At 41.6% G+C, this 23,718-nt stretch overlaps 1 protein-coding gene across 6 annotated transcripts in view; it reads right to left on the bottom strand.

The window, feature by feature from the left end:
• Positions 1-23,072, bottom strand: part of LDB2 (LIM domain binding 2) — a 387,692-nt gene extending 364,620 nt beyond the window's left edge. For all 6 annotated transcript variants that reach the window (XM_044912769.1, XM_021679386.2, XM_044912771.1 and 3 more), the window contains exon 1: positions 22,819-23,072. In XM_044912769.1, the coding sequence (XP_044768704.1) occupies positions 22,819-22,950 (132 nt within the window). In that variant the 5' untranslated portion in view covers positions 22,951-23,072. The remainder of the gene's footprint in view (positions 1-22,818) is intronic.
• Positions 23,073-23,718: the final 646 nt, after the last annotated feature.

Genomic DNA, 23,718 nt, shown 5'->3' with positions numbered 1-23,718 from the left:
GGCTGCAAAATTCTGATCTCGGTTGTAGCCAGACGACCTCATGCTAACTCCGTAAGCTATATGAAATTAACTGATTGATTTAAAAATAAAGTTTTAGAAATTACCATGGTTACTTGATGAAAAGCAGATCCTGTGCCCTACTCCAGACCTACAATATCAGAAAGCTCAAGAGTGGAGCCAAGGAATACTTAAGACATTTCAAGTTTGTGGAGTGGGGGGGGGGGGGACTTATAATTGATTCTACTTAAAATTATTTTTAAAAATCAACTGCATTTTAGAGTGAATCATAAGTTTAGTCAGTACCAACATTTCTTCCAATTTTATAAAAGGAAATTTTGTCCAATAAAAGAGCGTCTATCTAGAGCCATCTCCCGATCTAGACTCACAGAGAGGGAGGCCTAACTTTCTGGGCGATGACTCAGAGCTCTCGACCAGAAGGGCCGGGAAGGCCTGCAGAGCGGAGAGACATCCTGTTATGTAAGCCACAGCCAAGGGCAGGCCCTCCCCAGGGAAGACAGTCGCAGCCAGTCTAACTTTGGGGGGTGGGAAAAGGGTGCTTGCTTATCAGGCAGCACACACACTAGCAAGGCCATCATCCATATAGGGAGCTTTAGAATCTAGAAAGTACCCCATATCCTCCTCCTCCTCCCATTCTGATTTGAGACGCTGAGAACCTTTGGTAGTGGGTAAAGGATGCATTATAGGAGGAAAATGAAGCTCAGTGAGGGAGGCTAGACGCATAGAAATGGCGCGCTGGGGCTTTGACCCACATCTTTGTCCCTGGTTCTGTCACCCTCCTATTGGGCTTTTCCGCAGCCAACTTCAAGCCACAAGATCATCCTGCATTACCATGTTTTAGTTTGGATAAACTGACTATGGAGACAGAAATTCTTAAGTACCCTATGTGCAACAATTTCTTAAACATTTAGTATTCTGGGTCTATTTCTTCCTCTGAAACAACTACCGAGTTGATTGATAATTTATGCAAGGATGATGTTCTGCTGCATTTAAATCTAGGGGTACGCACCTCTGCCCTAATGTCGCCTCTAATTTTTCCTCCCTCATTTTCCTTGAAGGAGTCAATACTTGGTAGATACAGAAGAGGAAGAGCAGCTAAAGCCTGAAGTGTAAAAGATAAAGAGCTGCTAAGGTCACCCGAATGTATCCATACTGCATGGGTTCTATATAGTATTTTTCTCTACTAATAGATGATCAAATGTAAATCCTAATGTACACTCCATTTTACATGCAATATGGGTTAGTTACTGTTGCTATGGAAACCTTCACTTTTGCATTTACTGATTTTAATTCTGTGACATTTGCTGACTTTAGTACAATGTAAAGTTTATAAATATAACATAAAGGTTTATAGAGAGTTTTTTTAAAGTATTCAATTTGCATAAAGAATTCCATCACAAATCTCTAGGTACATTAGGGGGAAGGCATTAAACCTGCCAACTAACAGTAATAAGCAAACAACAGGCTCTTTCCAGAAATAACTATTTCCACTGATCCTCAAAAATCTCCTTCCACTAACCAAATGCCCCATCCATTGTATTAGCCTTCCAACCACTGATTCAGTGATAATTTCCCATGTAGATTTGGAAAGTAATTTTATTTATTCAAAACACTTTCAAATTTGTTACCTCATTTTAGCTTTAACATTCAACTGGTGAGAGGGACAACCAGACAGGGTTTGAGAAAAGAAATGACCTTACTTTAGGGACTACAGTGGACCTTTGAACAACACAGGTTTGAACTGTTCAGGGCCTCTTATGCATGGGATTATTTTCAATAAATACCGTACAGTACTGTAAATGTGTTTTCTGTTCCTTATGATCTTCTTAATAAAATTTTCTTTTCTCTGGCTTACTTCATTGTAAGAATATTGCAGGGGGCACCTGGGTGGCTTAGTCGGTTAAGCGTCCAACTCTTGATTTTGGCTCAGGTCAGGATCTCAGGGTCCTGAGATTGAGCCCCACATGGGGTTCCACGCTAGGCGTGGAGCCTGCTCGAGATTCTCTCTCTCCCTCTCCCACTTTCCCCTCCCCACCCCATGCCCGCTTGCTCACACTCTCTCTCTCAAAAAAAAAAAAAAAATTCTGTGTATAATACATATACCATACAAAATACATTAATCAACTGTTTATGTTATCAATAAGGCTTCCAGTAGGCAATGAGCAGTTAAGTTTTGGGGGAGTCAAAATTTATACATAGATTTTCAATTGCATTGGGGTCAGCACCCCTAACCCCCATGTACTTCCAATCCAGGGAAAACAACCCTTTGACTTTCAACTATATCTTCAAGGGGCTCATTGAACAAATCATCCCCTTTTCCCTCTTATTCCCAGTCTGGGTCATCCTTGCATCCTCAGAATCTAGCACAATTTCCACATGTGGAATAAATGCATACTCTCTAAATGTCCATACATTTTTCTAATTCCTTGATTATTGTCACTTAACAGACATAGAAACTGTGACCCAGAATCATTACGCAAGTCATCTAGCAATTAACTGGGAAAATAAATGCATTGATAAGATCTCATCAAACTGACATGCATTTATGATGCTCACCCAACTCGTTTGGGGCATTCCCACAGGCCTGGCGAAAATCTACCTCCCTGTTACAGAGTCTCAGAGAAATGAATGATTTTCTTAGTCTCCCCAGGGAAAGCCTGGATTCAGATAGCCACACACATACATATTTAAATATAAAAGAGAGCATGTACAAGAAGCATTTTAAGTGGTTCCATCAAAGTCTGTGCATGCAATAAAAAGAACAAATTTAACCAATATTTATTGAGCTTCTATACTGTGTCAGACACTGCTTGGCAATCTTAGAGTAGTGAAGGGTCCATAGTTGTACCTGAAGAAGGAAAGGGGATGAAAGAGAACTGTAATGTCATACTTAAGGCTTATAGTGGAAAGGAAGACAGGCCAACAAAATGGCAAATGGGTTTAAGAGAATCACAAGAGCTTTTCAAAGATAAGAGGCACTTGAAAGAAAACAGGACCACTAATCACCAGGAAGAAACAGGGAAATAATGAGACTCAAAAATGGGGAAGAGAATGAACTCAATCAATCTTTGCCTTAAAAAAAAAATGCAAAGAATGTTGAACCAACTGGTAAGTAATGAAGATATTGTGAAAGTAGAAGGTAATCAAAAGTAAGCTGGGCAAGGAGCTTGGGAAATACACCGCTCAGGGGAGGTGGATAAGGCTACAAAGGAGTTTGGCAGAATTAGTGAACACAGAGGATGCTGGTACAGCTATTTCAAGTGGATTCTGGGAAGCAAGTAGAGTGGAGAGCATTAAACTATACACTGATTTGGGGCTTGAGGACACAGGTACATGTTGTTGACAAGAATGGATAGAGATGAAACCTGAGAAGAGTCCCTACTCTTACCCCAGCCTCGAGACCTCTTCTACTCAACACCATCCACAGCCAGTCCATCCCACCAAGCACTGTCCCATCCACGTTCATCTGTCCCTCTCCAGGTGACCCAATGCACTGTCATCTGTTTCTTGGAAAACTATAATATCTTTCTCTAACTTGTCTTCTTGCATCTGCTATTAAATCCTTCCAAAACATTCTCCACTCAGCAGCCTAAGTAATGTTTTCAAAATGCCATTCCAATATTGTACCCTCTTTCAAACCCCCACCAAAAAGAGTACACTTCCCATTGCTCTTTGCATGATTTTTTTAAAAGGCCAAAATCCTTAACATGGTCTACTCATAGTCAAACATGATGTATCTTTAGCTTCAGATTACATCTTACATCTCCTCCTTGCACTCTGCACTCCAGAGAGCCTGGCCCTCGGCTACCGCAGGACCTTAGCACTTGCTGTTCCTCTTTTAAAATGCCAATTTGGTGCCCCAAATCCCATTTTCTAATTAAATCTCAGCTAAAACTTCACTTCCTCAAAGAAGGCTTTCCTGACTACTGCTCCCACCAGCAAAGATCAGGTTTCTTTATGGTATGCTCTACAGAAAGATGCTTGATTTCTCTAGTGCATTTACCACACTGTGTTATATAGTACACATTTTATACATTATAGCTGTATATTAATTAGTATGATTATTTACTTGCTTTATACCTCCCTACCTTGGTTGTAAGTGTCCTACAAGAAAGGCCTATGCCTGTTTTTATGTACCACTGTTCGCTAAACACCTGGCCCCTACTCAACATACATGCATTGAATAAGAGAATGAATAAGATTTTAATGGATCTGCTCAAGACATGTCATGGTTCTTATTATTACAAAGTCAAGTCCAAACTCCTCAGCAAAGCTTTCAAGGTCCTCTAATAAGCACACTCTCTTACATCTGAGAAGACAGAAATTTAGCAGGAAAAAGTGTGATCGTTAATTCTACATGTTTTTGTGGGTTTTTTTTTTTTTTTGGTTAATTCTACATGTTAACTTGACCAAGCCATGGAATGCCAGATTATCTGGTAAACATGATTTCTGGGTGTGTCTGTGAGGTGTTTCCAGAAAAGACTGGCATTTCAATTAGTAAACTGAGTAAAGCAGATGCCCTCCTCAGTGTGAGTGGGTATCATCCAATTGGTTGAGAGCTTGAATAGGACAAAAAGGCAGAGGAAGGTCGGATAAACTGCCTGACTCATTGAGCTAGAATACTGATCTTCTCCTGCCCTCGGTGCTCCTGGGTCTCAGCCTTCAGACCCCAACCGGAATCTACACCATCGGCCCTCTGGTTCTCAGGTCTTCAAACCACACCACCAGCTTTTCTGAATCCGCGGTTTGCAGATGACAGATCATGGGACTTCTCAGCCTCCATAGTCACATGAACTAATGCCTTCCAATAATACATATCTTCCTAGATAGATAGAGATAAAGACAGAGACAGAGAGAGAGCCAGAGATGGAGAGGGAGAGATATCCTAGGATTTCTGTTTCTACGTGGAACTCTGACAAATACCAAGTGGTCAGAGAAGGAAAGGTATCTACATCAGAAGCAAGAAGCAAATTTAACAAGTCTGTGAAGCCCCATTCACACTGCATTCTGTGAACATGGGGTCCAAGCATGGGATGGATGAGATCGGTACCTCTTTCAGACATGCAACTCCCTTCACACCTGCAGGAGACTTCCCTGAGCAGAGGTCAGCCAACCTCATCCTATTCCTGCCCCACACCTGTTTGCTTGGTGGCATCTTAAGCCTTTGTTCCTTCCAGCTGGGATTCCCTCCTCCTTCCTCCAACAAATCCGAATCCTATAATTTCTTATAGAACCAATTCAACACCAACCACCTCCATGACACATAGCCCAAACACTCTACTGTGGTTATTGCATTATAAGGCGAGAAGACAATTTAGCACTTCTTTAAAATTCTTCATGTGTTCAATCAATATTTAGTGAATATCAGTCAGATTCCAGGTCCTGTATTAGATTCTGGATGATTAAGTTAAATAAAAACAGGCCTTCTTGTACAGTTGGGCAGTTTCCACACTGCAAAAAGACAGCTGGCCAAGAGAATAGGAAGAGGAGGCTGAAATCCAAAACATTTCACCAAGTCCTTTGGGGCTAGTGTCTGCCAGGAAAACCAGACAGTTTTCCCTTTGTGCAGAAGGGCCATGGGCTCACCTAGAGGGAGCACCTTTCCCTAATTCACATAAACATGTCCTACAGGCTCTGCTGTGCCTGGAAAGACAGACATGCTCATGCTTTGTGGAGCTTAGAGTTACTCGTGTTTAAAATTCTGAGCCTGCTACTTCTCTCATATTCTTCCTTCTGTCTAGAGCATTTCTTCTGCGCTTGGCCCTGCGCTCTGTATTGCTGATACAAAGATGAGCCAGGTGTGGTCCCTGGCCTCAAGAAGGCCACAGTGAAGTGATAGTCAATCACTGTGATGGGACACTCACAGTGGACTCTCAGTGTACACATACTGGCTCCCACTTAGGAACGGAAGACAAAATCGTCAACCAATGAAAAAGGCTCCTCTCGTTGTGACCAAAGGCCTATGTAACTTCTCTGGGCCTCGGTTTCTTCATCTGTAAAGTGGGGCACTGTCTGGAGAATCAATAGAATTGAGGAGTGAAGATTAACTCTGGACTTGGGTGCAGCCAGGTTCAAGCCACAGTGGGATTCTTGCTCTCTGTGAAACCCTGTGCTAATTACTAAGCCTCTTACAGCTTCTGTGTCCTCGTCGGAAAAATGGAGGTAATAACACTCCCAGTACTACCATTGGTGTGTGGCTTAATTGAGACAATGATGTCTCATAGCACTTAGCTATGAGACTGGCATGCAGCAAACACTCAATAAATGTTCACTACAATTTTCATTGTTCCTGCTGTCGAATTCTGAGACTCTGCTTCATTCTCATTAAGTCTCTGCCTTCAGTTTTAGGGATTCCTAACCATTCAAGGGTCTACGTGATCTGTTTCTTCCTCAATTTTTCTCAGTTTTGTCTAGCTAGATACCATAGTTGGAGGAGGGGGATTTTTTTTTTTTTTAAGATTCACTAAGTAACAACCTACAAGTTTCACGAAATTACTACAGTCAACACCTTTGTAAGGATGAAGTTTTCTACCCTACACACAAACAATTTCTCAGGGCCAAGGAGAAACAAAAGGATTATTTTTGCTCTATCTTGGCTTTTAAGTAGACTTAGATAGGTTGCCTTTTTTCTTTCTCTCCCTCATCTGAGTTTTAGATTATAATAGGCTAAAGGGCCTCCTTGCAACCATCACATTAATGCTGCAGCCATCATTTTATTTTTTTTTAAAGATTTTATTTATTTATTTGACAGAGAGAGAGCACAAGCAGGGGGAGCAACAGAGGGAGAGGGAGAAGCAGGCTCCCCACTGAGCACGGAGTCCGACACGGGGCTCGATCTCAGGACCCTGGGATCATGACCCGAGCCGAAGACAGACGCTTAACCGACTGAGCGCCCTGCAACAATCACATTAATGCGGCAGCCATCACTTTAATGCCGCATGGCTTTATCTCCCTGGGTTTGGATATTTAAGCATCTTAATACCTCTAAAGATCATCAGATATGCAGCATCGTCAAAAAGTTAGGAGTGCCCTAAATTAAAAATAGGAATATCTGGGTCACAAATTACTACATATCATAAGCAACTTAGAGTGTGAATGTGTACCTGCATGTTTGCACACGTGTGTGCACACGTGTGTGTGCACGCTTGTGTGTGTGGCAATACTAGTTTCTGCTGGGATAACTTCCATCCTTGCTGCCCTCGGCAGCCCAGTCTTGCCCATCAGGACCCTGGACCCCTTTCACCATAAGCAGATGTTTAGTTGGCTGTCTTCCCCACTAGGCTATGAGCATCCTGAGGGCAGGGCTTGCTTGTCCTCCATCACCGAGCACATAATAAAAAAAACTCAATAAGTTACTGAGGGATGAATAAGCCAGTGCAATCCCACCATAGACACTCCAGGGTGCCATAGTACATGCTACTTCTTTAATGGTTTTAAAATCAAAGCCGTCATAAAAGTAACAGCATTCTTTCGTCTCTCCCTTTTCCCCTGCCTCCATTAAAAAAAAAAAAAATACACAGGAACTATAGAATTAGGACTGGAAACCATTCCCCACGCGTTCTTTCCCCACCCCCTACCCTCCTGTTATACCAAGAGTATCTGGTATCCCTTCAAGGAGGTCTCTGGAGACCTGGTAATATTATATACACGGTTAGGCTCCTTGGTACAATGGAGTGAATTAAGGCAGAGATTTCAGTTTCTAACTATAAATGTCTTGACATATTTTCCTTACAGACAAACGCCTGGAAATATAATAAGATATATTTTAATGTTTATTTGTCTCAAATACAGTATTTTTTCAACAGACAAATGCGAAGTTTTGAGTCCAGAAAAAAACAGGTTTAAATCACCATCCCAGCAAGCAGTTTTTAAAATAGTACACACAAGTGATCATTTCAAAGCAGTTTAATGCATTTAGCCAACAGGCATTAACAGTCTTTCCAGAATAACCTAACACCTTAAGCTTATTTTCTAGTCTTGGTTCAGATGAATTTTAACCTTTCTAAAAAAAAAAAAACAAAACTGACAGTACAGGGCACCCACTGATCTCTGTAATTTTAGTACATCCTGCATTTGCATTTTGAGGTTCTTTTATGGTGACAGGAAAAAACAATCCTGGACCTTCTTTAACGTGCAGGTTTTAAGACAATGGTGCACAGAGCATTCGGAGGAGAAGTGTGGTTCTCCAGCTCCAGCCAGTCGGTGTGGAAAAGCAAGACGCCATGACTCAGCAAGTTGCCTTCACCAAGGAGGGTGGGAAAAAAGGAACAGAGGCTTGACACAGAGTCAATAACACATTATTTACCTTGATTTTATTTTTAACGTAGTAGATTAAAAACAGAAGCAAACAGTTCACCTAATCAGGGACTCTGGGGCCAACAAGAGAACCTTGCCATTCACATCTCATCTACACCAGAGCTGTTGGGGGAGGGTAGAGGCTCAGGAAGAAGGGAAGATTTATCCAAGGCCAGAGGCTCAAGCTTAGGGAGGAGAGTGGCTGTGAGAAGAGTTCAGGAAACCCACCCGTAAAATGAACCAAATCTGTGGGCCCATGACATCACATGAAGAGCCATGGAGGGAAGGGAAGAGTCGCTACCCAATGCCACCCCAGTCTTGCCAGTTTACCTCCATGGTCCCATTTCATGTTCAAGATGCCCCTGATGTTAATTGCTGCTCTCAGTCCGCCACCTTGGAAACTGAGTCTCTGAGACTCACCTTACATGTCCTGGATAGGGTAGGATTTCAATTCTCTGTCATCTCCCTCCCCACTCTGCCTTTTCCTTTGACTCGCTGGTACATCACTATGGGGTCCTTGTGCCAGGCTGTAAGGAGGTTTTTCCCAGAAGGCATAGCCCATCATTTCCAGTTTCCCAATCCTGGCAAAGGCAGGAGGAAAAGTCAGGGCTGGAGACCCTGGGGATCCATCCTCTAAAATGACTGCTAAAAGTTTCATGAACCACATCTTGGGCCTCACTGGTGGACAAATAAAGTGTCCCTGGGCAAGTTACATAATCCTGGCTTACGGTAATTTTGCATCTTTAAAAAAAATGCCATGAAAATCCATCCTTTGCTTCAGACACACTAGGCTAAAAATAGCTCAGTCAGCCAGTAACTGTGTAATTTTTCCTTTGTGCATCTCCCCATTCACTGATTCTTTTCTCTCAGCAGACAAATATGCTCCAAGATAGATCCCTAGTCCCCCCCCCTCCACAAAGTGACCAGAGTGATCTTGCCCAAAAGCAGATCAAATTTTTTCACACACACACACACACACCACCCAGGCAAAAATCTACCTTTATCAGTTCCCTTTGTCCAATACAGTAGAAGCTAATGTTGATTTAATCCTTACCATGTCTGAGGTGCACGTCTAAGGGCTTAAAGGCCTTATCTCATTAAATTCCCCCAAAACAATCCTGTGAGGGAAAGACTACTACTGTATCATTTTCCAAATAAGGAAACCAAGGCACAGGGACACGAAACAATCACATCAGGGCCCTGTTTGTACTCACCATGTTAAGTCCAATAGATAGTCTCTGAAAGATGAAAACCAAAGCTCCTGGCTTGGCATACCAAAGCCTTCACCGGCGGTCCCCCACTTCCTCTCCAGCCTTGTCTCCTACCACCTTCACCAACCCTACCTGACACATATATATATGCATACTGAACAGATTCCCCCAGACCCTCTCAGCCCCAACCATGCCAAAATCCTCACCCTTCCTCAAACAGATGATCACCTTTCAAGGCTCAATTTCTTCTGCCAAAAACCTTCTTGCCACCATCTTTCTCGGATTGGCAAATCCCCACTCATCCCTGAAGACCCTCCTTCTTACAAGTCCTTACTGTGTTCTCACTAAGCTCCTTCACCACAGGGATCTTCATCTCTAGGCCCGTAAGACCACATAAGGTAGATGCTCAATATCCACTAAACGGAGAAGCCATGACAATAACAGTTAACACTCACAGGGGGCAGGCACTATGCTAACTACTTTATAAGAATAATTTCATTCAGTCCTCATCAAAACCCAAAGCCATAGTTTCTATCACCATTCCTACAGTACCCAGGAAGGCAACCGAGACACGGAGGGGTAAATTGATGCACTCAAGGTCATACAAATAGTAAGAAAAATAAGTCTGCGTGACTCCAGAAGTTAATCGTTTAATGCTGGTGCTGTGGTAGGGGATGATATTGCACACCACAACACTGTAATAGAAGCACATGTGTATGAAGCTTATCTATAAAATGCATATTACCCATCTTAAAACAGTGATAACTCAGAATCTGGTTACAAAATGGCTGCCGCTGTGAAATGTGCCTTTAAAAAAAGACCACTACTGGCCACAGAGAATGTAAATTGTCATGAAGGATACAAACATGAATAAGATAGTACCTGACCCCAAGGATCTCTTCGATCCAGTGGAGGAAATAAGATAACATTGCATACAGCTCATGACATAGCTCACTTCTTGAGATTTCGCTTTTCTCCTTGAATCAAATATACGTCCTTCAAACAGTGTCATAAATTAACTTGCTATATCCCAACCTACTGGTTCTAGATCAACACTAACTCTTAACATTAATTCAAGCTCTTTCTTCCCAGTATAAATTGTACAAAATCTTTTGATTTATGGACCTTGCACAAGGTTGCATGTCAGCTACCTCTTGACTCAGAAATAACACAAGAGAAAGAAAACAGGAGGGGGAAAAAGATCTGTCCTCAAATGGGAGGGGAAATCCTTAAAAAGAGACAGAGAGCCCTCGGTGAAGGTTTCTGCCTGGTATTAAATGCTAATCATAACAGTCACCATAGCTAAATCCTTAGTACCAGCATCCCATCTTACTGGGAGACAAGCTTGGTTATTAAAAATACTAATTCTTGGGACGCCTGGGTGGCTCAGTCATTAGGCAGCTGCCTTCGGCTTGGGTCACGATCCCAGGGTCCTGGGATGGAGCCCTGCATCGGGCTCCCTGCTCGGAGGGAAGCCTGCTTCTCCCTCTTCCACTCCCCCTGCTTGTGTTCCCTCTCTCGCTGTGTCTCTCTCTGTCAAATGAATGGATAAAATCTTTAAAAAAAAAAAAAAAACTAATTCTTTGAGTTTAAATCATGGTACAAAGGAGCCAGATAATTTTTTAAATATTTATATGGTGTTAATATTTAAAACATAAGCATAAGTGTAAAGAATTCAGACAACTAAAAATATATTTTGAAAAGGCTTAAGAGCACAGTGAAACACTCATAATTTTAGTTAAAACAGTTAGATTCAAAAAAGAGCAGTCAATATGCTCCTAGGCATGAAAAGTTTGATGTATATGCTTTTGTGTATTACATGTATATACTAATATGTTAACAGCAATTTTTTGCATAGTAGAATTAGAGAAAATTTGTATTGACCTCTTTGCATATTGTTGTATTTTATAAATACTCTATCTATTGTTAATGTACCATGTTTTTAACATCAGAAAAATTAAACATAGATTTTAAAGCACACCCAATTTTAAATAAAATTGGCAAAGGAAACAATCACACATTCTAAAACAAGGTAGGTTAGTGATGTGTTTTTCAACATCAGTAGCATGATGCTAAAGATTGATACAATTTTAGGGCAATCAGAAAACTGGAAAAGGAGAAAGGGGTTTGAAACATAGACATTTTTGGAGGATTGAAGAATTAGTGGTTGGTAAGAGTGTTTAATTTGGCCAGTCCCTGGTTATTACCAGGCAACTAGTGTTAGGATCTACAAAACCTGAGACCATTTAGCAGCACTTCAGAGTCTAGATAAGAGCCACCTGTGTCTGGTTTCCGTGCTTCCAAAATCAGGAGCTTGGACTAGATATCTTTCTTGTCTATTCCGGCTCTGAAATTCTAGGATTCAGCTAATTTGAGAGTGGTCGGCTCCATCGAATGTTCTCCACCAAAACCTTTCAAAGGCAGGAGACATGCACCAACTGCTTAATTTCAATTTCAAGCAAGAAATTTTACCTAACTGCAGAGTAATCATGGCTAAAATTATAAGGTATAAGAGGACTTTGTGTGTGTGTGTGTGTGTGTACTGTCAAATGGTCAGCCTTGTTTATTAGTTTAGCTTTTGCTTGTCTACACAATTTTCAGTCTCAAGATAAAATCCTCCTAAGTCCTAAGAAATGACCCATATTGGGAAGCAAAATTTAACAAGCACTACCCTCTCCAAAAAATAAATATATATATTTTTATATTCATATATATATATATGCAAACAATTTAATATCTGAACGATGCAAGATACTTGACTAGAAAGATTGATAAAAAGTTATTAATATGGCATGCTCAAAAAAAAATCACAGGTGACCTGGTCAAGGGGATGAAGTGTAGGAAGGTATGTGTAATTTAAAGAATTCAATAACGAAACATCAAGGAAGCCCTACACTGAGACTAGTGGGACAGATCAGCACCTTGTTAACACCCAGATGCATCTCTAAGGAAAGCAGAAGGAGGCAGCTTTCCTACCCATCACCCTGATCCCTCTGGCCAGAAAGATACCGCACGGTACCATTCAGCACACTGCCGCCTCACTCGTGTGCATTTTCACCGTGTTAGGGAGTAAGCCACAAGGTGTCACAGTGGATCAATTGGCAGGGCTATTATCAGTCCAGACGCGCAGGTGATGCTTCAGGCTTCCGAGTAGTGCTGACACAGCTTCCTTGGAGAAGTCTGTGCAGAGCTGCATATTGAGAGGTGCACCTCTTTAGACGGAATGGCCAGTCCAGGACAGCAAGTGTGTGTTCCCCAGCCCTCCCTGGGGCCCCCATTTAGGTGGCCCTGGAGAGGTGCCGCTGGTTCAAGGGAACATTTCAATGTTCTGTTGTCTCCACTGAGTTCTTGGCAGGAGCAAGCCCTGAACACAGCTTTCTCCCAATGGCGCCGAGCGTGTGTGTCCTACACATTGGTCAATTCCTAATCCTTAACTAAATATAGGTAAGTCTCAGAGATCATTATAACCTGGATTTGGGGGGAGAGCACGGCCACAAGAAGACATATGATTATTATGTCAGCGCTACTGTATAACAGTGAGAAACGCTGATGGCGTTACCTTATATAAGAACACCAAATCCATGAGTCTTACAACGACATTACAAGTTTGACTCATAAGATTGCAGTGTGCTAGTACAAGCCACGTAAAAAATATTTGTAAAGATACTTTCAGGAAATCAAGCTGTCTTACATTACTTGTGCGACTTAATTTGCTGCTGGGATAGAGAATAGGGGCCGCAAATCATCATCATCATCATCTTCGTTCCCATTCATTGAGCATTTACTATACACTGAAATCCCCCCTTATCTGTGGGAGATGCATTCCAAGACCCCCAGTGGATGCCTGAAATCGTGGACAGTACCAAACCCTACAGGTACTATGTTTTCTCCCAGAATACACACCTATGATAAAGTGTAATTTATAATTGGGCATAGTAAGAGATTAACAACAATTACTAACAATAAAATAATTATAACAATGCGCTGTAATAAACGTTATGTGAATGTGGTCTCTCTCTCTCAAAACATCGGATTGTATTGTAGTCACCCTTCTTCCGGTGAAGATGGGAGATGACAAAATGGCTATGTGATGAGGCGAGGTGAGGTGAATGGCGTAGGCGTCCCGATGTAGCGTTAGCCTACTATTGACCTTCCGACAAGATAGCAGAAGCACGGCCATCTGCTCCCGGACCTCGGTTCACTGGGGGAACTGAAACTGAGCAAAGCAAAACTGCGGATAAGTGGGGGAGGGGGCCTTCTTGTGCCAGGCATCTTACATCCATTAGCCATTCACCTCCCAAGCTAAAACTCAAGCTAAGAAAACAAACCCTCAGGAAAGTTAAGAAACTTCCCTAAGATCACACAGTAAGCAAGAGGCAAGCCCGGGGTTTGGATCCAGATCTGAGTTGCTCTAAGTCAAACTTCCGTTCAGATCTTTACATTCCAGGCACGTCACTCTTTTCGCTCCAAAGGAAAAAAACACTGTTGGAAACACTGTGCATATTTCCTAACTAGAAGGTGCACACATACACAAACACAATCCGATTGGGGAGAGCATCTCTCTCTCTCCGTCTGTCTCTGTCTGTCTCTCTCTCACACACACGTACACACTAGTTAGCAAACACAAAGTTATTAACCACAAGATCATACGCTAATATAACTTTCCATATTTTCTGTTGTGCAAGTCATTTCAAATAAGCTAATTAATGGCCCTAAAAGCCCTTTCCCAAAGTGCAAAGTGCTCCAGGAAATGTAAGGTACGCTCATGATTCATCTCATAATTCATGGCTGTGGGCCCCTAGGTAGATCCAAAGAGAGAGAAGCGGTAGATACATCAAATGAGAAAAAAACACTAGGATAAGTGTAAATATTTTTAATCAGAAGTCAGGAGACTCCCAACAGATTCACACCACCCAGAAGGCAAAATTCTCAGGTCAACACTTTCTTCTCAGAAGAAATTCCTTTTCCAGCCTTCTTTTTTCTGCAGGTCTGGCTGAGCATTCTATCCATGAAAACGCTCACCGGGCTATTAGGCTCACAGATTCTTTTCCAACTGTAACTGTTGGTAAGATTCAAGGTAAATTCCAGTATCAATGTGGATAGTACCAATACGGCGAAATCTCCTTTATTCAACCGGTATATTTTGCATATCAACTATGTGCTAGGGAGCACTGTGGGGGACAACTACGAACAAGACAAATGAGGCCTCTGCCTTCACACAGCTCATATTCTATGGGGGACAGGCAGATGCTTCAGAAATAAACTAGAAGCAATAAAATATCAGCTTGCTATAATTTCTATGAAGAAAATTACCAGGACATGTGATAGTAAGTGAGTGGGGTGAAGGGAAGTCATTTTAATTGAGGTGCTCCAGGAAAGCGTCTCTGTGAAGCGGCCATTTAGGCTGGTCAATAGAGGACCTATGAAGTGCTGGGACTCTTATCCTTCATTGTCACTACCGTCTTTGAGATATTTAATTGATTACCTGCAAATAAAGCCAACGCCATGCCAAAATCTAATTCAAATTAGATCTGCTAATACTTCATGGGTTATTATAGAGGAATCTGTATATCCATCCTATGACTGAGGGCAAAGGTGTTGAGACGTGAACGAGCTTGGAGAGTTAATAGATCCAAAGATGCTCTTTGTGACTGGAGTCTACTGAACATGTAGAAGGAGATAAGACTGGACATCTGGAAGGAGCAGATCAATCCATTCTTACAGCTAGAGCAAGGAGCTTATTCTAGGTGTAAGGGAAAGCTGAAGAGTGACGTGATCGGATTTATGCTTCAAAAATATCACTTTGGCTGCTTGTGGGGAATAGATTTTAAGGTGGAGAGAGGGAACAGGGAGCACAGTTAGGAAGCCATCCTAATCCTGAAAAGAGAGGATGGGGTTGCGATGTCACCAGAACAGAGTAGCTCCCTCTTCTTCAGAGGGGTCTGTCAAATCTCTAACACTGGGCCTTCTGTTTTTAGTTGGAAGACTAAAACTTCAAACTAGGTTAGTCAAAAGTGGTGGTTAAGTGAGGGCAAGTCAGGGCCTCCAAAGGAGAGTGGGGGGCCTTTACCAAACACATGCTTTGGGAGAGAACACTGAATGGGTAAGTGAGAAGATACAGCCCCCAGGGATGCCCAGGTATGGACTCAAGTCTACACGTCTGTGAGCTTCACTTTTCCTGTATCTGTTACAGGACACCAGAATGCATGAGTCTCAGGCTTGGGGTAGATCAAATAAGGAAACCCATCTAATGTCCAATAATGGGTAGGCATTTACGGTAAAGACAAGGGTCTCACTGGGAGCTGAAGTAGGCTGCAAGGGTAGGTAGGGAACATCACCTCCCAACAAAGAAAGGCAGAGACACGAGGTGTGGAGATTGCCTCTTGAAAGAGGATCACACTAGGCGAGTGGGAAGCCCCTGTATGCCTTTATTTCCCCTAAGATTCCTCATTGAGTACCTGCAAAGGAAGCCAACACCAGGCCAAATTCTAATCCTAATTTAATTTCCTAATAGCTCATTGTTTAAGACAATCAAAACACCATCTTCCACAGAGTATGCCTGAGAAGGGTCAAGCACTGGATGGACACCTAAATATTTTTAAGGAAAAAAATTAAACTTTTAGATGATTATGCATAATAATTCCACAACCATTCCAGTGACTCTTCAGAGAAGACCACTTCAATGAATACTGAAGACACTCGTTCTTCAAAAGGGAGTGTCATTTCGGTTCTTTTTTTCTCAATAACCAGGGTATATGGTCCATCTCTGGCACCATCCTTTGGAATGGCACATGGTCCCTTTCGAAATCAGTCAGGAATCTGAGAGACAAATAGTCAAATCAAGTTAGGTAAATGAGGTCACCTTTCCAGCCCACTGCCAAAGTCAACCTGTCCTAGGGGAGAAAAAATGAATTTATTCACCAAATAAATTTCTACAGGTGAAACTAGAATCCTAGCTAGTATTTCTTAGCTCAGGAGAGGTGCTACAGCAGAAAAGTTAACAGCACAACCTCTAAAACTCAACTAGCATCTGTGTGACCTTGGACAATTTACTTAACCCTTTGTTTCCTCAGGAAAAACCCAGTTAGCGGCACCTACCTCCTGAGGTGATTATGAGGATTACAGGCGCTAACCTACAGCAAGCACTCAGCACCGTGCTCAACACATAGTGAGCACCCATGGATGTTAGCTATCATCACCCTGACCACCCTTCTGAAGGACGTTTACCCTTCAGTGCGTGGACACACCCATAATCCACCGCGTATTAATCTATCATGGCACCTCATTGTAAGACTCGGTTTGTATGTGTTCCTTCCTTACCAAACTGTAAGCTTCTAGAGGACAGAAAATGTTTTAATCATCTCTATATTTCTAGGCTCTGGTGTTGTCATTGCCTGAAATACGGCAATTCTTGAAGAAATAACTGAATTTTAAGTATTAATAGTTTCCTATGGCCAGATGCATGCTCCTACAATTTAATTTTTTAAAAAATTTAGGTTGAACTGATGAAAGAAAGAAGAAGAAAAAAGAAGAAAGAAAGAAAGAAAGAAAGAAAGAAAGAAAGAAAGAAAGAAAGAAAGAAAGAAAGAAAGAAAGAAAGATCTTTGTCAGATAATGACAGAGGTATATGTAATATCTACATCAGTTGAACATTCGTTAAAGCTCTGCTTTCTGACACTTTAAAAAAGAGATTGTTTTCCAAGATCAGTTGTATTTTGAGACCCACCAACCAAACCCAAATAAGTTTATGAATCTTATTCTTGACAATGGATAAAGTTGGATATTTGGGGTTGTTTGTTTTATGTTCCGTTTGCTTGTTCAGAAAGGAGGTGCTCTGTGTTCCTCATGAAAAATGAGTTAATGTGGACAAATGTAATAAAAGGAGATTTATAGCCCTGTTCTCCATACAATTTAAATTAATTTCTTTCTGAGACCCAAACAAAAAGCTAAATGCATAAAAAATGCATATGGGTTTTAAATCCTATATCATAATTTACACACCAAAAAGGGAGATATTTAAATGTGCATTGATTTTAGACTGATATGAAACAGTGTTGACTGTGAGTTGAGAGATTTTTTTTTCTTCTTGGCCTCCTACTAATAGTTAGTTTGCAGCAATTTTTAATTAAAAACAGTTCCCATAGTAAGAACATGCGGAGAAAAAAAAAAGACGTCAGGAAAATAAAATCGGTACAAGAGTCCTGCAATTTGTTTTCTGAGGTCATGTAGAGATTTTGAAAAATAAGAGAGTTTGGAAGTCCTCATTTTTAAAAGTGCACTTTTGGTTTCATTTAACATTTTCAAAACAGCTTTCCTTACCACTACCAATGCCCCCTCCCCCCACTCCTCACAACCCCCTTCGGAAAACCTTGGAAAGTTCTCTGTTTAACACTGAAAATCATTCCTATGACACAGAGTAACAGCAGGATCTTTCTTTCTAAATTTCTAGGAAAAAAAAAAATCCAAGTTATCACAAAGCGTTTCTCATGTTTTTCCACCTATCCAAAATACCTAATCTCATTTTAACTAGACTCCATCTGAACATCAAGGATACTAAGCTACCCTATGAATAAACATGATGTTACAACGTGAAACCCTGTGACTGAAGTATATAAAAATGTAACTGAAAGAGAAGAATGAGAGCCCCCCCCAGCCCCTCCCACGCCCTCCCCAGGGAGCTGCAGAGTTGAGCAAGGAGGGGTGCAGGCAGCAGATTTAAATTTCAAGGTCTTCAAACACTGTTCGCGTTCGTATTAAATCCTGTAAAACCAAAAACTGTAATTCTAATAAAAACCTTGTGTGTGTGGCTTCCAATTGTAATCACAGTTTTCTCTTTTGGAGTGGGATGTGTAATGTTGATAAAAGAAAAAAAAAAAAAACCTCGAAAAAGAAGAAATACATAATGGAACCTACACTTCCCTGGAGTTTGTGGTGTTTTATTAAAATTAGCGTATTGCCAACAGGAAAAAATATATATATACTTAAAAACAGCTTTGTTGCAATGGAGACATGTTGGGTCATTTGAGAAAAAAAAAAAGGTACAGAAAAGTTAGCTACGAGAATGAAGATTTTTATAACTTGATAAACTTTCTTAAATTCTATAGTAATCCAACATTAGTAAGATCCTCTCACTAAAAATGAAGGTCACTATGATGTGTCCCACATTTTACCTATATTTTTCATTTCACAGACCTCAGGAAATGAAAAAAAAATACTGTTTACTGTTAACTAATCACTGAAGTTTTTACAGAACAAATTCTGGTATCTGTAGACCATGTTTTTATAGCCTCTCTGACTGCACTCTGCGTGCAATGCTAAACTAACTATAAAATTGTGTAGTTGTGTTCTTCTCAAATACATTTGGGACAGCAAGACCATTCAAATACAAGAATTTTGGAAGACGTCGGGTAAATCATGGTAGCACGCACAACGGAAAATGTCACCCTCTTCCTCCTGCCTGGGAATTACAGTGACCAACAGTGACGCAGAGCTCAAAGAGTTTCTCTTAATTTCATTTAAAAGGGTGGGGGGAGAACACCCACACATTTCTTTATGAAATTCCACTAAGATTCATTTCCCAGAACAGCCAATAGCATTTAAAACATATTTTTTTGTTGTTTCTGGTGGCTTTGTAATACATTCATGTTCCTTTAAAAATGTCCTATAAGGGATGCCTGGGTGGCTCAGTCTGTTAAAAATGTCCTATAATCTCTGAGACACTTGCTTTCTTTTGCCACAAAGATTAGGGACCTAAGTCACCTCATGGATAAAATAAAGGTGGAGAAGGTGGTGATGAGCACTTTTAAGGGGAATGGGAGGCTGATGCCCAAAGCAGCTTCAGGGCACACCAGGCCCCCAGAGGCACTGGGATTGTGTTAATTCCAGTGACATAGTTCTCGAACTCTCTCTCCTCTTCCATCTACTGATTCACTGATCGGCAAGTTAACAAATGTTTACTGAGTACCTACTTTGTCCCAGGAACGGCATGCTCCAAGCACTACTTTAAAACAAGACTGTCAGGGTCTCTGCCTTCAGCTTTTACTCCACTATGACTTCATTGTTTCAGTACTATTTGTGAGTTCGAACTGAATAGCATGAGCACAGAAATAATGTCTGTGCTCCTCATGCTGGTTCATAATACTTTCTCGTACAAAAGAAAACCAAACCCAGGACTTTTGCAGCATCTGAAATTTTTAAGAATTTTAGCGGTATCGCGAGGTAATTTTTAGATGAGGAACCATGATCTACGCCAAATAGTTGTAGGAAGTGACAGAAACAAGAAAGGCACAGGATTAACTTCCAATCCAACGCTCTTTAAACTCTCACTACCCAGTTTCTGAAGGACTTTGATTTAATTGGAAGAAATGCACCAATTGCAGGAGAGAATGCCCTGCGGTCAGCTACAGAAAGAGAATAGGTAAATCCCCTGCTTCTTTACCACTTTCTTTCCTTTCCATAAAGAAGGAGGTTTATAGAAAATTGCTACTAACTTGACTACAATTTATTCATCAACACTGATCTGTTACAATTTCTTTCTAGCCAAGTCTATGTTCAAAAAGGAATGGGGACTTGAGAGTATTACCCAATTGTGTGTGTGTGTGTGTGTGTGTGTATGTGTGTGGTATTAGGGCTCAGTGAAATAATACCATGTAATATAGGATCAGGAACCAGAAGACAGAGGAGAAAGAAGTGAGCCTCTCTTGCCAAAAATGATTGAAGGCCTTGGTTAAGTTGCAAAAGTCACTCAACGATCTATTTGATTTTGTGTGTGAATAACCTGGTAACTCTTTCCTGGCTATTCTCGCATTTTGTTTCAACCATCTCTAGGACTCAGAACAACTTTACATCAATAATCATCATTGAAGGCACAATGTAACTTCCTCACGAAAAGGGTTTTTTTTTTGTCTAAATATTTTCTTTTCCAACTACAAACTATGATTAAAATTTAATATTGAATGTTAATATTTAAATATCTTAGGAGAAATTATTTTATTCTCTCCTTTTTTCATATGAAATGAAAACAAATTTATGGCCTTTGGGTTCCATGACATCATTTACTGCTTGGCAAAGAGAAAAGAAGTGTCAGGGCGATTATTTGTGTAATTGTAAAAAAGATCTAATTAAGGGGGGAAATGTTCGGGGTTGGCTCTAGAACATACCAGAAAACACTTCACAGTGCTTTTTTGGTCACGATCAGAGAGGTTTTAAAAAATCTTTAAGATTTGTCAGAGCAAGCTTTTCTCTCCAGTTTCTTGAGCTAGGAAGTGGTTTTTTTCTACTCAGAGGAAAATCTTTAAAAGTAATACCCCATAATCCAAAAGGTAGGAGTTCCTGAGTTCAGCTCTCACAAAAGATAATGTGACTTTTTTTAGGAAACATACTACGAAAGGGGGACTTTTCAAAGGTTTTCTTTCAAATGGGAAACAAATGTGGGACCTTTCTGCATCTGCAGATTTCCGTGAGGGCCAGGACAGGGAAGTGCCCCAGATCATCTAGCTCTGAACTGGCCAAGTGATAATTTAGGAGCACAGGGGAACACAGATATGAGGGAAATCTGCCTGTTCTCCTAACCAAGGAGGATGGCAGAGAAACCTCATGCCACAACTTCTCAGAAACTTTCTAAAACATAAGCCGGACGCAGGTTATTTTTAAATCCTGTTGCTGTTCAGGAACTGAGCCCTAATGGCCCTTGTTCTCTTGTTTTCAACCAAGTATATTTTTAAGACCTTTTTTAACCCCAAATTTGTATTGCAATGAATGTGTGTTGAACTACAAGACATTTTCTATCCCCCTAATTCTGATAAGCAGGCTATGACAACCAACAGTTTCTGCAAGAATTTCAGAGTCCAGCAGATAGTTCCAAAAAAACTGAACGAAATATACAAACTGTAACACACACACAACACACAGGAATATCATTTACTGCCAACAGGTCACCACCCTAAGCAAAACAGGGTTTACACTTCTGTAAAAGCTACTGGCTTCTGGGGAGAGCAACAGTATCAATTATATTTAACTTCTATGATGTATTAACATATAAAGAAAATAGTGCTAAAGACAACCCAGTTTTGGTTTGTTTTTTTTTTAGGAAAAAAAAAATCAGTCCTTGTCCAGCAGTTAGCCAATCAGAAAGCAGGTCACATCTTGTTAGCTGCATTAAATACATTAAGCGTCATGAATTCTCCATGCTCTGTTGACAATTTAAGCAAGTGTGTTTTATTTTATCATACAACATTAAGTGAGTCCCCTTCCAGAGCTGAGAGTCAATCTTCAATCTAAAATTCCACCAAAGCTATTCCCTTAAAGCTCTTTGCCATCAACCCTCTGGATATTTGCACTCGGGCAGAGAAGACGGGAGTCCCAGAGATTTCTACTTCTTAAAGTGACTTTGGTGCACCTATAACAAACTCCTCAGAACACTTCAACACAAAGCCCCAACTCACAGGCAAATGGACAGCCCAGCAGCAGGACCTGCCAGCCTGGCTAGCACACAGAGAAAAAGTCAACTGGCATTAAATATTTAAATTGCAGGAGGCAGTCTGGAGTTTTGCATTTACAAAGTTCTGAAAGTCCTCTCTGCTCCCAGAGTTGCTGGCCGAGAAGGCAGAGGCTCACTCCCTCTCTCAGGCACAAGATTACAAATATGCAAAACTCGAGCTGACTTGAATGCAGAGCCAGCTCCCGGTGGAAGGTAGAGCTCTTAGCGAGACACTCCCATCAGCGATAAGAGAAAGTCGAGAACCCCCTTGCCCCAAGCAACTGGTTTCTGAATTTAACACGGAAATATACAAACAATGTATCCCTCCAGGGTTAGTTCTGAAAAGTGTAGGGGGTTACCCTTCTGCCCCCTCCACCTCGATTTTGATGACTTTGAAAAGCAAATACAGGTCAAAGCAGACTTCCTCTGGGGATTTGTTAAAAATTTATTTTGCCAGATGCAAATGATCCCCCAAATCCCTGGGAATTATATCTCACGAAACACCAACGGGACCGACTCAGAGCCTGCAAGCCCCGGAGTTCGGGAAGAACAGCATTTCTGGAGACCCGGCAGGCGAATCAAGTGCTGGGTTGTCTATTTCAAGATTCCGGCAGAAACTGTCCCCAGCTCCAAGAGTTGCTCTGCCTGGAAACCCAGCGTTCAAACTAGTGGATTCATCCTGGCGCTCATTTCCACGTACGTGGTAGTATCTAGTGGGACACTTCCCACAGAATTCAGCCAGCAACCCAGGAAAAGCCCATGCAGTTAAAAAAAAAAAAAAAGACACAAACACACACCCAAGGTTGAAGTACTTACCTCTGTGCGAGACTGCAGTCTCTTGTTCATCTCATAGATTCGGTACTCTGGCTGCACCATGTATGGTGTATGTCTCCTATAAAATGGGCCGAAAGGAGAAGAATAGAAGGGGTCATGTGGTGTGCTGGACATCTTGCCTGCTTGTCGAAAATCAAGCTAAACAGAGTATCAGTAACGTCCATGCAGAGCACATGGGCTGTGTTCCTCACAGTACAAAGTAGACGCACGCACACGCTCACACACACACACACACACACACAGAGGCAGGCAGGCAGGGAGGCTGCACACAGGCGGGGGAATGCTGTGGGGGCCCTCTATAGCAGGAGAGGAGAGGGAGAGGGAGGGGGGAGGGGGGGGGGGGGGGAAGGAGGGAGGGAGGGAGCACGGGAGAGGAGGGAGAGGGAGAGAGCAGGAGCTTCAGAGAGGAAGGGAGGTTGGTAGGGAGGAAGGCAGAAAAGGAGGGAGGGAGGGAGAGAATGAGAGTGAGAGAGAGAGAGAGAGAGAAGCTGGATAGCTTTAGGCACCACTGCTTGTTTTTAAAGAAGCAGTTTGTGGAGAGGTCATTTCCTGTCCACACTGTAGACTAGTTCAAAAATATAATTCTCCTCACAGTCTGACAGAAGTCTAAGGTTTGGTTTTAATTTTTTTCCTCCAGCCAGGACCCTTCACAACCTGATTGCTAAGCTTGTTAGCATATAGGTGGTTTAACCGCTGCCTGAGCCACTCACCCCTGACAGCCACACTGTTGTAATGTATCAGAAATGTGATCACTACAAAATACAGAAACACCGCACCGGGGTCCCAGGTATTAGAGCTGGTGATTCACTCCCATGCCAAGATTTCCCTCTGCACTAATTTCCCTATATAGTTTTGGTTTTACTTGCTGTTGTTCCAAGGGCT

Source organism: Neomonachus schauinslandi, chromosome 2 (genome assembly GCF_002201575.2).
Source record: "Neomonachus schauinslandi chromosome 2, ASM220157v2, whole genome shotgun sequence".
Taxonomy (NCBI): Eukaryota; Metazoa; Chordata; class Mammalia; order Carnivora; family Phocidae; genus Neomonachus; species Neomonachus schauinslandi.
Note: the sequence above shows the minus strand (reverse complement) of the source record. Positions and strands in the feature narration are given on the sequence as shown.